This window comes from Tachysurus vachellii, chromosome 22 (genome assembly GCF_030014155.1).
Source record: "Tachysurus vachellii isolate PV-2020 chromosome 22, HZAU_Pvac_v1, whole genome shotgun sequence".
Lineage (NCBI taxonomy): Eukaryota > Metazoa > Chordata > Actinopteri > Siluriformes > Bagridae > Tachysurus > Tachysurus vachellii.
The window spans coordinates 12,950,327-12,968,474 of NC_083481.1; the positions used below are offsets into that span (position 1 = coordinate 12,950,327).

The 18,148-nt window shown below is 40.3% G+C and overlaps 1 protein-coding gene across 4 annotated transcripts in view; it reads right to left on the reverse strand.

Moving 5' to 3' along the window:
• foxp4 (forkhead box P4) overlaps positions 1–18,148 on the reverse strand; it is a 130,438-nt gene that overhangs the window by 84,633 nt on the left and 27,657 nt on the right. For all 4 annotated transcript variants that reach the window (XM_060857897.1, XM_060857896.1, XM_060857899.1 and 1 more), the window contains exon 2: positions 1,819–1,996. In XM_060857897.1, coding sequence (XP_060713880.1) covers positions 1,819–1,986 — 168 coding nt within the window. In that variant the 5' untranslated portion in view covers positions 1,987–1,996. The remainder of the gene's footprint in view (positions 1–1,818; positions 1,997–18,148) is intronic.

Here is an 18,148-nt window from a genome sequence, read left to right on the forward strand (position 1 = left end):
GGCAACGGGAACCAAAGAGGAAAAGCAATTCTCTTCAATTACCTTCATTAGAATTCCTCTTGCTTATTTCAATTTACAGAAGCAGGGAAATGTGAAGGGGATGGGTCAGGTTTTGGAAAGATGGGGTCTGTTCCTTTCTCTTTTTCTCTCTCTCTCTTTTGGTAGAGGCCTTCAAACTAAAGGCCATCTGGTAACTTTTAAACTGGTTGGCCGTCTAAGGACAGCTAACAGACGCTGGTCATTCTGTTATCCTTTTGCAATCCTTTTCAAATCCTTTACTGATATTACTTCAGAAGCAAACTGGCGAAGTCAAGATCGTGTGGCTGAAAGTTTCACCAACAAATTGATTCACAACAAATCTCTCGCGGCCTCACTATCGGGCTATCGGTATGGCGACGCAGCTCCTGTTGGCTGGGTCAGAACGCCTTGTGTTTAAGGGGGATGGTGTGAGCGAAAAATGAAAGTGTTTCGGCCAAGAGGGTCCGGGAAGCAGTGAGGAAATTCCAGCTGACGCGCTGGACAGGGGAGACACTGACGCATGGGCCAGAGCAGAAAAGAGAGCAGGGTGCAACATTACTCGTGCTGACGTGTCATCTAAAGCAACATGGCTGTTGAGAGGCATTAACAGAATTACACTGTGGTCAGGGACTGCGGCGATCAATAAGCAACTGGAGAGGAACCAAAGATCAGAAGTGCACAAATTCCCACGGTTCCTCCATTGCTTTTATTAACCATAACACTATAAGAGATTGTATCACTAACCTGGGTGACAGGAAAGGAAAAATAAATGTTTTTTTCATTCAGTGCATTTAATTTTCTTTTTTTTTTCAAATATAATGCACTTTACAGCAATGTGATACACCTCGATGCTGTAACTGTAGCGTACACTACATGTCAGCTAGGCCTCATCGTTTAGCATAAGAGAAAAATTAATAGTCAAATAATATTTAATGATGTGACAACAGAACACTAGAGCTCTAAGCCAAAACACTGGCCAAAGAATTTTTGTTGACAGCAAAAAAACATAGTGCTACGTTCAGAATTCGTCCTGAGTGGCGCAAAAGAAAATCATCAGGGAATCTCGAGCCCCTATTCTGTTGACGCCAAGAGATCACGTACTCTCTCCTTCCTTCTTACTCTAAGCGACACTAGGAACACTAGACACTTGGCTTCACGTGTCTCAGGGGAAACACACGTGAGTATCGTCACTGGTAGCAATTGGTAGCTGAAGGAAGGTGGGTTTATCAGGAACGGATAATTACACAACCTCCATTTAATACTCCTTCCTTTCCCTTACTTTGCATTAATTTACCTAACAAGATAACTAGCATTGTAGATGTTATTATATAAGTTAGGGGAACTGGGTGGTCTAGAATTGGTCTATATCTATGTATGAGGTTTAGGATCATCAAGAAAACTAGAAGGAAAACACTTTCTTGCTGAACACGTTTGTATTGGGGACAAAGTTTGTCGAAACTAGAGGTGCCTTCCCTCATATCAGTGTCTCGACAAATAGGAATGTTTGCCAAATGTAGGATGTTTACTTACTATTCACCAATGATAAGCCAGGAATAATACCTAACCTGAGGGATGAGGAAATGCACAGTGTACAATTGAAAACATGATAATGAACTTGTGCAATAGGCTCTATGAAAACCAGCGTGTAATGTAAACTGCACAGTTTGCTTCTCATAAAACCGCTCGGGTATTTATACATTACACAAGCGAGGGAATTGCACAAGACACACAAAACTACCAGCGACTAACTTCCTGGGTTGTTTTTTTTGTTTTTAACTTGAAAAAAAAAAAGACACACACCTGCTGCTGTTGAAGGTGCAGTAAATCCACGGGGCTGATCTCCCCATTGGCATCACCGTTGGATCCGCCCTCTCTCCCTCCGCCCTCCGACTGGCTGGTTAGGCTGCTGACTCCGTTTTGGTTGGAGGACGCTGTTCGAATGGTCTCAGTTGCTGATTCTACCATCATCACGTGGCACCTGAGTGAATGTGGACAGTGAGAAAGAGGGGGGTTAAACCAAACAAAGACTAAAATGACCATGAACGATTGCGGTTGCTTAAGATGTAGCTCTGGGCATGTTCAAGTCTCAGCAAGCAAACAAGTTTTGCAACAAAAACATGCAAACACACTAAATCTAACCGCCAGCAGGGAATACAAACAGCATTCAATGTGGCTTATTGAGAATGTGAACGTCTCTAGCATTTCTATAGAGCGCAACACACAATGTCACATCTGCCAACCTTGAGAACTCTCAGTAAACAAACTGACTGGATGTCGTACGATCTGGAGAGGGTCAGGATGCCACCTGAGGCTCTTAGTGTCTCGCATAGATCAGCGAATACTTCAAAAAACCAAGTAGATCTTACTTATGTTTGATTGAAGAAAACTTTCCAGTGTGTTGATCAGAAACGTCATTCCTGGGATTGTCACACAAGTGTTGCTTCTTTTCGCAAAAAAAAAATAAATCGTAAAAATTACAACACGCACGTTAAATCAGCTCTATTTCTGAATCTCGCTTTGAGACATCTTTAGAAACTTAGAGTTTTGATGCATGTGCTCCAACTACACCAAAGATCCCTTTTAATTAGAAATCAATTGGCAAACACATTAAAAAAAACAGACCTGTTTTTTTTTTTTCACAAGATGGCAAAGAAAACAGAACTTTCTACAATGCAGGAATGCAGTAGTAGAGGTTAAGAAGCAAAGGGAAAAGAGCGTGGGAGAGACGAGAGAGAGAAAGACAGAGAGAGTTGCTGGAGCACGGGATACATAACAAAACCTTCAAATGTGCGAACGCGACCCGTGCCTCCTCTAATAACAAGCACGAGCTCGTCTTTCTGCCTCTTCCAGTTTTAAAAATAAAGTTTTGTTTGCTTTTGTTTATGCCTTTGTGTCTGTGCAACCCCAGGCTTGTCGAACAAAATGCCACGCAGGCATCTGAGCGATGATTAGCTCCTGGGAATGAAGGGGCAAATGTTTCATTAGTGGAAAACAAGAGTCGAGACGGAGACGAGTAGATAAAGAAAAAAACAACAAAACACGATAGCAGGTGAGGGCTTGACGTGTCGTCTCTGAGAAATCCTCTCCACGTTCGTTTAAGAAGAAGAATAAATACAGGGAAAATAAAGAGCATAACATGGGGCTGTGTTTGTTGTGGGAGCGGATTTATCGGTACATGGTGCTATCTGGCACATGTGGCCAGCCACAACAACAGCTGCACTGCTAAAAGATAGAGAGCAGCTTGTCTTTTCTGAGGAAGAAAAAAAAAAGAGTTTCTGACACTTGGGAGGCACGTGAAGCACAGAGGTTGAATCAGATTTCAGAACTTTCATCACGGTGCATGGTTCATAAAGCGTGTCATTCAAAGCCACCTGGTGAAAGTTTGGCTGCTAACAGTGGGCTAATGAAGCGTTCAAGCTTAGATGGCATGACTGAAAAGGATGCCGGTGTATCCGGCGCTATAGGGGCCTGCAAACCAATAACCAATATGCAGGTGGTTTGACTTTGGATAAACCTCGAATGCAAGCCGTGAAGCAACGGCAGACAGATAGCAGGGCATCATCCTTTTCATGGGAAGTCATGGGAAGATACTGTATGGGAATGGAATCGGTGAAATCAAAAAAAAATAATAAAAAAAAATTAATTGACTGATGTAACTGGGCTGGGCTCAGTTTGATCCAGTGTCTTGGAATTTGATTCAGTGCACCACAACGACTTTGAAATCTCAGTATAGTAAATGAATCAGCTAGCAAACTGGGCAAAAGGCAGGCCTAAATGCAGATACTTTATAACTACAGACAATAAATAATAAGCACAAACCAAATTAGCAGATAGAAGGAGACTTTATATAGATATGGGTTATTATCTCTGAAATCCTGATGATGGCTCTAAATCTGAAGAAAGGTGTTGGTGGCATTGAGCAAGAAATAAATAAATAAATAAATAAATAAATCAGAAAGTCTTTGGCTTTGCAGCTATGGGCAGAATTATTCAGTCTGACTAGTGACTACAGGTTCTTGACAGAGCTTTGTGCTAGCATTAAAGTTATGGTATTTCACTGCATTCATATTATATTCCTGGTTGCATATATTTAAGCTATTATGTCTAATAAATAAAATCCTTATGTCCTTGTTTCACATTTGATGCGGCAAGACATGGACCAGAGTACTCTCTGGAGACAAACTGTGGTACTTTATAAAACAATATATAAACCATTTGGTGTGTTTTTTTTTTTATGCTTTTTTGGTTATTGGACAAAAGATTCTAAAAAAAAAAAAAAAAATCCTGGTAACCCCACTTTTTTATTTTTGTCTTGTCCAGGAGGCAATTGTGAATGAAAAACTTCCTGATCGTATAATTGCTTGTCTTGGTCTACTGCTTTGTCCTGCCCCCCGAGTATTATCCTGATTTATAGATCATCTGATAAACAACTAGCTTTTCACATCAGCGCTCTCCTCTCTTTCTGTATCTCTCCTCTTTCTTCCGAGCTTCGTATTCCTGCTCAACACAGACTCGAACGCATGAGATCATCTATGCCGCTGAGTTGCGATTCAGAGAGCGTGATAAAGCGGAGCTTCGACTCCAAGAGTCTTGGCAAAGGTACACAGGGCCAAAAGCATCCGATCAGGCGGCGTGACAGCAGCAGTCGGAGGTGTAAGCATGCTAAGAAGCCTTGTCATATTCAGTAATGGGTACAGATCTCAGCTATAATGGGAGCTTGTGAAAAGAAAAAAGAAAGAAAAAAAAAAGGCAGGCCAATAAATCAGTTGGGAACCCCTGATTACGAGTGTGAGACGGCGGTTATGCCGAGTCTTGTAATTGTTTTTGGCAGCCTTAGCCAGTACCAAGGCTTGCTGGGTCTCGTTCGAGCCCTCCCCTCTTCCAGCTGAACTTTGACCTTTCAGAATATTGAAAGATGCATTCCTCCTCCCAGGGGAGTAACGCACAGGAGAGAAAGAGAGAAAAGAGAGGGTGGGGGGCATTCTTCTTCAGATCTAAGAGATAAAGAATGCGTTCACGAGGGGGGAACTGAGCAAATAAAAACGTACATTTGCCTTTTAATTGGACGGAAAATGGGACTGAACTTGCCTTTGCTTCAGGGAGTCAGAATCAATCAGGTTGAGGGAGAAAAAAAAGAAAAAGAGTCTTCCTGTGGTAATGTAACACATTTGTCCATGCACAGCAAGCTTTTTTAATTTTTAACTTTTTTTTTTCCCTCCAAACTTCTCCTATCAGCAGATTTTCTTTGGAACTTATGCGAAAGGGTGGAGGGGCCAATGATTCATTCTCTATCCTGTTTCTGCAAGTACGCCGGCTGCAGTGAGCAATCCCGAAAGCGCTCCTAACCGCCTGCTAAAAGCCGCCTGTTTATATTGCTGATACCGAGAGTTACTAAGGCGAGAGTGGTGACCGGGGAATAAATACCTGGTCCAAGTTCTGGTTCCAAAAAGTGCACAACTGCAGGAAGGAAAAAAAAAAAAAAGGAACAGCTTTACAGATTTTTATTTTCTTATTTAATCACACATTGCATTTTAGGGAAGTATCGTTTGGAGGAAAAAAAAAAACAAGCTCAGGAAATGATGAAACAAACCACAATTTGTATCATTCATGTTTAAATGTTGCTCTTCCCAGAACGAAACATTTATTTTTTCTGTATGCTGCCAACAGACAGCCATGGCATCTAAAATCAGTCTCTCTCTCTCTCTCTCTCTCTCTCTCATTCTCTCTCTCAGGTGGGCCGTCACTCCAAGCCCACAACCAAATTCCAACTATTCCTGAGTTAGCCATTTCCTCCATGCTAGATAAAAGAGACAAAAGAAAGAAGCATAATTTCTCTTTCGCTGACCCTTTTTTGGTTCACTTTTTAAAAAAAAAATTGGTTATAATAAAAGAATAAAACTCGATCACCCGAAAATTTTATCCTGATTAATACAAATTTGTTCAAGCTCTCAGGTCCAGCTTTCAAATTTAAGCTTTCGAGTTCTTCTACAAAAAAAAACAATACAAATTTCTGGTCTTCCAGAGTGACAGAATGAGGGAAGGGCAGCATTTGAGCTTTTCATCTGTAAACAAAAAAGCTCCTAATATAAATATCTACCCCAATAAAATATTGATTACAAACCTGAAGGTGAAACGGTTAATCCGAATTTCCATAAAACAACTATCTATAGATTTAAGCACAAAATACCCAACACGTGAGGACTATAGCAACGGCATGTTAGAACTCATGACGTCATGTTGACAGACTGGTTTAAATTAGCAATTTCGGCTACAACCCCCGCTGCTGCTTTGCTTTTGCTCCAATGTTTAAAAAAATAAATAAATAAAAAAATACACAACCACAATGACAAATTTGACTCTATTTATGGAAATGAAATACAGCTTGTCCGTTTTCCCCGTCAGATCATCTTTTTTTTTTTCTCCTTTTTGCTCTTTCTTTCATTCTTTCCGCCTTCTCTCTTTTTGCCTTTTACAGGCTCGTGTGTAGAGGTGGAAAGTATTCATTTAGACTTTCCAAAATTCTCAAAGACCACGACTCAAATAGTTTCCTGTAGCAACATCAAATCCAACCAGGCCTAAATAATGCCTATGAGTCTTGCTCATATTCATTGTTGCCTTAATGCTTGCCTTAAAGAGTAAAATCTGATCTCATTCTCAACAACAGTATGATGTGTCACTTTGACTAGCTGTTTGTTTGCCTTACTTTTTTTACTTTTGATTACGCACGGTTTCTGTTGTTAGATTCTTAAAACAAAAGCACAAGAGCTACTTTTCTCATGTTACAGGACCCAACACACCTACACAATGCGGTTACGGTGTAATCTCGGCTCTGCGAATTAGCGATCCAGAAGATGATGAGCATGAGTTAGCAGTTAGCATGAAATTGAAATAGAATAGGAGCCTTTATTTTCTCACATATGCATTACAACGCAGTGAAATTCTTTCTTTGCATATCCTAACTGTAGAGATTAAGATCAGAGCACAGGGTCAGCCATGATACAGCACCCCAGGAGTAGAGAGGATTAAGGGCCTTGCTCAAGGGCCCAACACTGGCAGCTTGTCAGTGCTAGGGTTCAAACCCTGTTCCTCTAATCAACAACCCAGAGCCTTAACCATTTCAGACACCACTGCCTTACAGCTGACAATAGTATTAATTTCGTCACCTATTTTTAATTTAGTCTTAGTCTTAGTCTTGTGCCAAATGTCCTTGTTAGTTTTAGTCATATTTAGTCATTCACATATCTTATTTTGTTAGTCAAGTTTCAGTCGACTAAAAGTCTCGTCATTTTAGTCTAGTTTTAGTCAAAACATTGTAGTCTTTTTCTTAAATAACACATTATTACTGAGATTATTACTGATAAACATTTCAGTAAAAAAAAGTGTTTCACATCTAAAACATGTCATGTCATGTCAAACATGTCATAATTACCTGACAAAATACACTTGTTGAATGATTTTTGTTGAATGCAAATGTTAAATGTGTCTGGTTTTCAATTTCTGATTTAGGAGACACATTCACAAATGATGAACCTGTTCTGAAGAGTATTTTATTTTAACCAACACAATTCAAAAGCTGGGGCCCAACAGACTCCGACTGACAACTTAAGTTACAAAGGTTTTTAAAACTGTTTTGGTTGCCTTGTGTCTCATGTTTCTGTTCAAATCAGAAATAAAATAAATATACTCAGAAAAACTGAAAAGAATAGGCCTACTTTACTGTGGGCCTAAAATACAACCTATTTACAGTCTGCGAATCACAAAAGTATCAGTGAGAAGTTGAGAACACTCGTTTAAACACTCATTTAAACACTCGAACTTGACTGCACATCACATTTTTTACTTTATTGATACTGCTTTTAATCGTAATGCAAAGACCGGTCATCGGGACATAAGCTGTCATTTACAATAAAAGAGCCTGTGCAGCGACAGGAAATATAATTTAACACAAAAAGCCTGACTAGACCAGGGGTGGAATTGCGCTCAGAATTTTTTTTTTTTTTGAGCGGCGTTTGGACGAATTGTTTCTACGCACACACTAAACAGCGCAAAGCCGCGAACTCGTTGTGAATATTTTAAAGGCGTAACAGCTGATGAAAAAGCAGAGACAATTGTAGACGAAAATGAAGAGAGATTTTATCTTAGTTTTTATTTTATACAAAACATTTTCGTCTCGTCTTTTTTCGTCAACAATAATGCATGTTAATTTAGTCTTAGTCAGCGTTTTTGGACAGTGGTGCAGTCTCGTCATCGTCTCGTCTTAGTCATGAAAAAAAAGGTTGTTGACAAACATATTTCGTCTCGTCTCGTCTGACGAAATTAACACTAGCTGACACTTTAAAGCTCCACTGCATGGCCCTGTTTAAAGTAAAGATGAAGCCGGGGCTAAATCCCGCTGGAATCTTGGGAATCTTGGACACAATTGAAGATCACCTGTTAATAATACTAGTTTTTAAGACATATTTAATTCTGTACATTTCCCATCCACTCATTTTTCACCCCAAAATGTTCACAGTGTCACTTTTAGCACCTGTAGCTTCTCTTTGTTGAATTTTTTTTTTTAAGCATTTCACCACACTCAACTCCTGGTGTGAAAAAGCTTTATGCAGGTTTATTTGCACAAGTCCCCAAAAGCCTGTTTCGACAGCCTTGCGTCAGCCCGCAGGAACGCACCTTATTAATAAAACAAACACAAAGCTGACACGATTGGAATAGACAGGCTCGACTGTGCTAACACATCTCCCATTCACCCCCAGGCTACCTACGCGATATCAGTTCCACTGAGAAGCACAAACTCCCCCCCTACCTTTTTTTCCCTCTCCCCTTTGGCCTCCGTTAGCATCTTATTTAGCAAGGGAGAGGATTCGGTCAACACTGAAGAGGCCTAGCCTGAGGGAATAACCGATTCTTAAATGTGCTTGAAGTGGAAGCTGAATTAATGCTACAGGATGTAGTGTCACCTTTTTTTTGGCAAGTGAATAAAATCATCAGTGCAAATTCCCTTTGTTGCTCATCTAAAGCTTTCATTAAACGTTACGTTTGAAGCCCTAGAAGTAAATACGGTCATTCAGGGGGGTATTGGGTGGTACAGTGGTTTGTATTAATCTTGTTTATTTATTTGCCTGAACAGGAAGAACTGCCCTGGAGATACAAACATCCAAAAAAGTACGGAAGGATAGGGTGTATTTGTGTAAGCAACCCTCGAATCTGGGCCAAGAGGCCAAGGGGCAGAGGGCAGGTGTGTCCTTGCATGCGTGTGTGTATGTATTCATGTGTTAGTCTGTGATTACAGAACACATCTTGCAGGCACCAGCGTTGATCTTGGAGCACTTCCTCCAGTAGCAGATTGCAAACAAGACTTGGAATGAGTCTTAGAGTGTGTACAGTAGGTGTGTGTTGTTTAGTGTAATGTAATGTAATGTATGCAGGTTGTGTATTTACTTGTGACAAGTGGCAGCCAAAGCCGTCATATCCCATATATAAATAAATCACAAAAGCCACATTTTATCACACGGATCCCTTAAAGTGGAGCAACTGTAAAAAAAAATAAATAAATAAAATTAGACAGTATCCAATATTTTCTGTTTGACTAGGACTAAGACTCTTGGTTCTTCCACCAAACCATTCATACATCATATATTCATTATATATTTTTTCCTTCTATTTTTATTACAAAAAAAAATCATCTTCTCAAAACATCTGTTTCTACTTTCTTGATCATTTGACAAAATGGATTCTGTAGGAAGAAAAAAGGAGATGTTGGTGAGCGAACTGTTTATAGCTGCTATGACCTAAGTGATAACAGGAAGTAACTTATCTGCCAGACGTTCCAAAACATTAAACACAACTGTAAGTTTTTAGGAAGACAGTATAGTGTCGTTCGTTAATTATTATAAAAAGCTGTGGTATAATAGGAATAGAACGTGCTGTTATTGGGAAATAATCCACTTTGGAATGGTAACAGTAACTTGAGCCATGTCAAATGTCAACTTTATGACAATAAAATGGATAGACAATGAAAACCAGATCTTCAAATTTACAAATTCAAGCAAACGAATGTTTGGTTTGTGTCCAGACGAAAGAATTGATAATAAATAGGTGCAAACATAAGCTTGGGAATCTAATCCTAACCTTTTTTTTCCTCCCTTTTCCTTTTCCCATAACTTGAGTGATGTGTTAGAGGATTTTGGTGCTGTGATGCCAGACAGCAGAAACAGACAGAAATGTAACGTAGCCGTAAACGAACAGAGACGAGAACAAATGAACGGTAGAGACTAAGAGAAGGGTGCTAAGGTTGCTAAAGGGAGCTCCTCTAAACTCCTAGTGTCTCCTAGTGGACTTCACCTTACTCTTCCCTGAGTGGCATCAAAGCGCTTCAGCCACCCAGCTCTCATTAGCGATCAGCCTCTCAGGAATGTCCTGACAGTAAAGGAAAGCGCTACGTTTGAAGACCGCTTAGCCAAGCACTCATGCGATTCTTTCTCTCTCTCTCTCTCTCTCTCTCTCTCTTTTTTTTTTTAACAAGGTGGCCATTTTTCTCCGACATGTTCAACTCGCCATTCATCTGCTGTCCCTCTGTCCACTCTCTTGAAGCACTCGTGCCATTAAAAAAAAACAAAAAAAAAAGAACCAATATTCTGCATCTCCAGATTGGAGGGCCTTTTGTCTGGGCACTTGCTTAAAGAAATGAGGTTTTGAATGCTGCTGTGGAATTTCAGATGTGACTAAAGGGGAAAGGACATCTTGAGTGCTTTGTAGATGTACATCGTTTGGGGTTCCACGCATGCTACAAGATGTTCTTAAATGTAAGTCTCGTGTGTTAGAGTGTGTTGTCATGAGCTTTTCTCTCTTGTGATCGCCTGGAGCAGGTCCAAGATATGCAGGTGAGACTCATTAGTACACAAAACGCATAGATGTAGCAGCACTTGATCCCTTCTTCTGCTCTGTGCTCTGCTTCAAAGAGGATTCTCCAGACATGTTCTAGTCCTCACTGTCCCTACGTGTTAGACAACCCCATTTGTGTGTGTGTTTGTGTGTGTGTGTGTGTGTGTGTGTGTGTGTGTGAGGAAGGGGTTTCTGTCTGTCTGTTTAAAGTCTATCAAACATTGGGCAAACACTGGGAACTGAATCCTGGTGTCACAAATTTTACTGAACTGGCAACCCTGCATTACCTCAGTGCAAATCAAGATCGTCTCGTCTCTAAAGATAGCCGATTCATTTTCAACATGCAGAGCGAGACGAAAAGAGGGAATAAAAGGAGGGAGAAAACCGAACAAATCCATCTATATTCATAATGCCTATGATGCAACTTTGATCTCATGGTAATAGCGTCTGTAGGTTAAACATTAACGTCCTACATTCTGGAGAATGGAGAATTTACTTATGAACCCATGCTAGCTCGCATCATGGGATTTTGCTGCGCTTATACATACATAATATATATATATATATATATATATATATATATACACACACACACACTCACATCTCTGTTAAGCCTTCGGAGGAGAACGTCTAATTGCAGACAATCACAATAACCACGTCAAGTGTGTAAAGGACAATTCAGTTATCAAGGACATTTTACAGTGGCAAAAAAAAGAAGATTCACACTGGGTATAGGAAAGGAGGGCAACTATGAAAGGACAGGAATCTGCCATGATTAAAATAAATTGAAAGGAAAAGAAAATAAGTGGTTGTATGTGCCATATGGTGCTCTCGCCATGCATATTTGGCCATATTCGGTCCTGAAGCAGAAGAGGCAAAGTCCTGTTTGTGGAGCCCATAAAGATTAGCTCTTCAATCAGGTGGGCTCCGTCGCGATAGGTAAACACCGCCGACATTCCGGCCTGATGAGATCGTTTCAGAGAGAGCGAGAGAGTGTGCGTGTGAGGGTGTGAGTGTATGCAAGCCACCAGGGCAAACATGCACTCAACCACCACCACCACCACCCCATTTTTTTTCTTTCTTTCTCTCTTTTCTGACCTGCAGTAAGTGATTTTCCAGGCCACTCTTGACGTTTAAGAGTGTGGAGATTGCTATACGAGGCTCTGTCTCCATCAGACATGTGTAGATCCTGGCAAATATTTAGAAAAGGTGCACGTTGCTCACTGACATCACGTTTATCAGTTACAGAACGCTGAAAGTTAGCAGACACCTCACCGAGATTCGTGCACATGCACAATGCGTTTAATGTAGATGATTCCATTTAAAGATCTGACACAATTGGAGCTTGTGGTTTATGAATTCATCCTTCAAAGCACAGCTCTTGCCAGGATGAAGTTTAAACGGATGACTGACCGCGATTCTAGTGAGAAAAAAGACAAGGGCGAGGGAGGGAGCTGTTTTTTAAGAATCTCACTGATTAGATAAAACAAACAACTTTCAATGCCATATGATACATGCGAAAAATATTAATAAACAAGAATACATCATGCGTTAAACATGAAGAAGGTGGATCCCTGGCCATGACGGATCAAACCCGCAGCTCCAAAGTCAAGCTCAGATTAACTGTTGTAATGTGCTCGTTATCAGCTATGACCATCAGTGAATGACAGAAAGCAAATGAATACGGCGCTGAGTGGTGTTGGGATAGACAGATGATTGTGTGTTTAAATGGACAGCTGGAAAAGATGTGTGTGAGGACTGTAACACACTACCTGCCACTACCTAGAGTATATCTGTATGCGTTTAGTGCTCCAAATATTCATAACTGGATTTGGAATTAAACCATGAAGTGGGCGTGGCCTAGACTTCTGAAATAATGACATGATGTCTGTCTGTCTGTCTATCTATCTGTCTATGTGTCTCTCTATCGATCTGTCTGTCTCTATCTGTATGTCTTTCTGTCTATCTATCTATCTTTCTCAGCTATTAGTTTCTAAACATAGTTTCAAACAAATTTAGTTGGTTGTAGCTTGAAAGATTTAATAAACTAGTAAACATGGTTACAAACAAACAAACAAACAAAAAATCCAATAGTGTACATCTGTATTTATATCAGTCTAATACACTGAACAGTCCAGATAATGTACTCCAAACATTTAGTAACTAAAAATGACGACATGAAAGTAGAAAGTATTTGAATATAAACTCAATCGATGTTAAAACTAGGTATTATCGCAGAGGTATAGAGGTAACTATACATTACTCCGAACTGCAAGCATTTACAATCAGACGGAATGGACGGAATAAATAAAGAAAGTGGATATGATTAAAACATTTTTATAAATCACTTTCCGAAACAGGCACAGTGCATTTCCAAGTTAATTAATTGATTGGATCAAAGTGGCTTTAATCAAATAAAATTTAATAACTACCTAATAAAAACAGGAGAAATAGCGGGAAATGATAGCGTCTCCACTTTTCAAATTAATTGAATTTTACTACACTTGAACTTGATCCAAGGCACCTAAACACGCACGCACACACACACACACACACACACACACACACACACACACACACACACAAACACACACACCCACACCCATAGTCTTTTATTTTGTCAGCTAATGATGCCAGCTTCCATTTTCTATATTTCAATAAAACAAAAAATACATCATAAAGACGAAAGCTAAAATATTACTACTTTCTCCAGCGCCGCAGATTACAATAAAAAAAAAATGTCAGTTTTATAAATTAGCTCAAGACTTGAATGCAAATTAATATCAGCACAATGAACAAGGGAGGAAACGTTACTAATTTGCATCATACTAATATTAATAGAATAATTCATGGAGTAATATAAATAAATTAAGAAGGTAATTCATTTGGAGAAAAAAAAAAAAGAAAAAAGAAAAAAAGGATGCCTTCAATTCAATTTAGTGGAAAAGTGCGGGAGGGGGTGGTGCTGGTGGGGGGGGGTTTGAGAGGTAACCTTTAACAAAGACAAAAACATTAATTGCTCGGCTCTAGGCTTTGTCATGAAGGGTCAAAACTGAAGAGCAAAGAGAGGGAAAAACTATAAAATGCTTCACATTAAACCTACATAAATATTTCGGTTGATTAGTCGAACATGCGTGAATGGCTGCTCTCTACAACTTTCTACATCCACGTCTTTTTCTTTATCTGATTCCACACACTTTATTTAGAAGCTACTTCACTGAGAAACTGAATGTGAGTTTGAACTTTCACCTCGTTCATTCTTTATTTTCTTTCTCTCTCTCTGTTCATGCTGCTGCAGAATATAAGCAGATGCTTTGGTGTCATTATCAGACTTATTACACATCATTAAAACATTGGTAGAACATTCCAGAAGAAACGCACACTGAACCACAGCACCTCTCTCTCTCTCTCTCTCTCTCTCTCTCTCAGCCTCTCTCTCTCTCGCGCTCTCTCACTCTCAGACTCTCTCTCTCTCTTTCAGTCCCTCTCTCTCAGCCTCCCTCTCTTTCAGCCTCTCTCCCCGTCTCCCTCTCTCTCTCTCTCTCTCTCTCCCTCTCTCAGCCTCTCTCTCGCTCTCTCTCTCTCTCAGCCTCTCTCTCTCAGCCTCTCCCTCTCTCTCTCTCTCGCGCTCTCTCACTCTCAGACTCTCTCTCTCTCTTTCAGTCCCTCTCTCTCAGCCTCCCTCTCTTTCAGCCTCTCCCCCCGTCTCCCTCTCTCTCTCTCCCTCTCTCAGCCTCTCTCTCTCTCTCGCTCTCTCTCTCTCTCTCTCTCTCTTTCAGCCCCTCTCTCTCAGCCTCCCTCTCTTTCAGCCTTTCTCTTTCTCTACTTCTCTTTATCTCCATTTTCTCTTGCCCTCTCTTTCTCACTTTATCTCTATCTCTCTGTCTCAATGGGAGGGTGTCATACTTTTGTGCACACGTGTGTGTGTGTGTGTGTGTGTGTGCGTGCATGTCTGTGTGTGTGTGCGTGCGTGCCACTGCTCCTAAGTGACAAAAAAAGAACAACATAATTGGAGAAATGTACGCAGTAATAATAGGTATTCAGAAAATGATAATTCATATTAAACAGGGTGCATAAAGTCAGCCTCATTTGCATGTTTTAGATTATATGCATTTCAAAAGTAATTTCCGCAGGGCATATGAATGACATTAATTCCCCAGCGGTTTCTGCTATAGACCTCAAACTATCAAACACTCAAACATTCAAAAGATGAAAAAAAAAAAAAAAAAAAAAAAGTACTGCCACATTTGCGAGGAGAGATTTCAAGGTTAAAGTATTTGAATGCACATTTGAAACTTCTGTCTTGTTCATAGCCTAGTTTTAAAGTTGTGGATGCTGCCTAAAAACACAAAATCCTCAATACTCACAATACAACAGACACACATATGCAGTCACCGTGTAATTGAAACACTTCCTCTTTACTTCCTCCTTAATCCAGTTCCTGGTGTTTTCCTTTTTTTTTTTATTTATTTATTTATTTATTTTTTAATTCAATCAGGATAAACATCGCCCAAAAATGCTAGAGGAGAGCAGGAACGGGGTTTCGATTCCTAATCATGAGAGCGTGTGTTGTAATTAGCAGTACTGTGTGAACATAGTGTCGGGATTTTAATAGAGACCAAACATGACATGAGTGAGAGAGAGAGAGAAACCGAAGATCCCTTTAAGCCTCAATTCATTTACAGAAAGAGAGAGTGAGAGAGAGAGAGAGAGAGAGAGAGAGAGAGAGAGAGGATGAAGACCCGAAGGCAGGAAACCCTCGGAATCTGCGACTCAAGTGGAAAATCGGCTCTGGAGTCAAAAGCGGGACATTTTTGTGTGATTAGAGAATTTGGTTTTGAGCCACACTGTAGCTTCTGATTCATTATTGGGGGAAAAGCAGCAGACGCACAACACATGAATGAGCAAGATGGCCCCCACCTGTTTGTCTATAGCGGCTTTGGACGGTTCACAAAGTCGCCGCTGAAAGAGAAACGTGGTGTTAGGGAAGGGGGGCAAAAAAAAAGGGGTGGGGGTGGGGGAGGCGCAGTGCAATAAATTTGCAGATGTTTCTAACTTCTCTTATTTGTCATCTTTTCCTCAGTAACAGATTTGTTTGTGAGGCAAGTCGGTGAAAAGCAAAGAGAAATTTTGCAGAAGTGCAGGAACACACACACACACACACACACACAGAGCAACAATTGACAGCTTGCTTACAACAACAACTGTGTTTCAAATTCGTCTAAATTTACATCATTCAGCATGCGTGGGACAAGAACGGTTAAGGTTATGGTGAGGTTGCGATTTAATTTGTATCCAATTCAAACTGTATTCAAAGTCAAGTCACACTGTCTGAGAGAGTGACAGAGAGAGAGAGAGAGAGAGAGAGAGAGACAGAGAGAGAGAGAGAGAGACGCAAAATGAAAATATCTGGAGGCTAAAATCAAGCTAATTATGTCCTGGAAAAGCTTCAACTGCTTTATTTTGCTAAGGAGGTTCTCAAGCTCTGAAGCATTTCTCTTCAAAACAAGATGGCATGAAAAGACGATTGTTTCCTAAGTCAAGAAATGCAGGCATGAGTTTAGAAAAATGAGGCCCTAATGTAACCTCTACGTTCAAGGTTAAAGAATTTGAATGCATTGTGAAGTTGTTCACAGCGCAGGTTTAGAGGTCGACGTCAACAGAATAAGAACTCAGAAGCACCTAAACACACAATCATCTTCGATTAAAAAAAATATGTGTTGCGAAAAAATCTTCACATGCTAGTAAAATATTGCATTTTCAATATATTTTCAGATTTTACTTCCTTTGCCTTTATTTGGGAGTCTTGCATGACTAAATCCAAGAAAGTTGGAGTCCAGACCGGACAGAGAACTTTGCATTCGAGCCCTAAGCTGAGAGCAAACCAGAGTTAAACAATCTGACCAAGATGTAAGGTAACACAGTAGTACGAAGGGAAGTGAGAATAAGTCAGACGAGATTGCTAGCATTTCTAAAGATTTCCTTATTGCACAATATATTTGCATAAATACTAAAACTCTCCCAAAAGCTTTGGTAAAACTGGTAGAGACAGTGTTCTTTATCTTTGAAACTTTTTTGTAAATATGTCCGCTGCTATACTGGTTCATATTCGAACATATGCTTTCGAGTCATTCACCTGAAAAAATGTGACGCTGACTCCTACTCAAGTCCAATTTTCTTCAATGTCACGATCGTAACCTTTTCATGCAAATCGAGTTGTGTGACGTGACACTAAAGGTACATAAGACTGCAATGACAAGGAAAGGCACAGGTTTGTGTCCTTATTTAAGTAAAGTTTGCAAGCACCTTCCATCGCTGCAGTCCCACCCTTACTGATTGGAGATTTGAATCCTTTCTCTGTCCTGTGTGTGGAGTTTGCATGTTCTTCCTGTGCTTTGGAGGGCTTCCTCCAGGTTCTCTGGTTTATTCCCCCAGTCCAATGACATGCGTTGTAGGTCGACTGGCGTCTCTGAATTGTGTGTAATCCGTGTGTGTGTGTGTGTGTTTGTGTGAACTGTCCAGGGTGTCCCCTGCCTTGTGTATCTGAGTCCCCTGGGATCCGCTCCAGGCTTGCTGTGACCTTAGGATCAGCGTGTGTGTATGGATGTATGTGTGGCTGGATAGATAGAATCCTGCACTAAACTTACGGCCAATCTCAATCGGTCATTTTTACAATTTTGCAAAACAGAATGCAAAACAGCGTTCTCGAGTTTCAAAAACAGCTAAGGCGTCAGGGTGGATGTTTCAGTGCGGTTTTGAATAGGGAGGCGTCCGATACCTTTCGCAGAGGACTGCTTCCCATTGATATTCTCGGCTTTCATCCATCTCTTTTAACTTCAAAAATGTGTGTGGGAAAGAAAAAAGAAAACGTGCAGATTTGTCATTTCCGATTGTTTACCTTTTTCACAGCAAATTGATTTTTACATCTTGTCTTTCCTGGAAGTGCCTGGCCGAGATCCTGCCAAGCGCCGTCTCCCTGCTTTATGGCGCCGGGCCTCTGGAGAAGGTTTAGACGTTCTTTTCTTTTTTCTTTTTTTCTTTTTCGGAGTCAAAGTCATTTAAATGATACAATGCTGCTTTTGTCTCAGGCACCTCTGTTTCTTACACTTCTCTCACACATCCATCCTTTTTTCTGTTTCTTTGCTCCGCAGCGAGTTCATGACTATATGTTTTAAAGCCTACTTCTCCCCAGTACACACACTTTTTTTTTTTTTTTTAAATGTCTCGCCAGTGCATGTTCGCCTTGAAA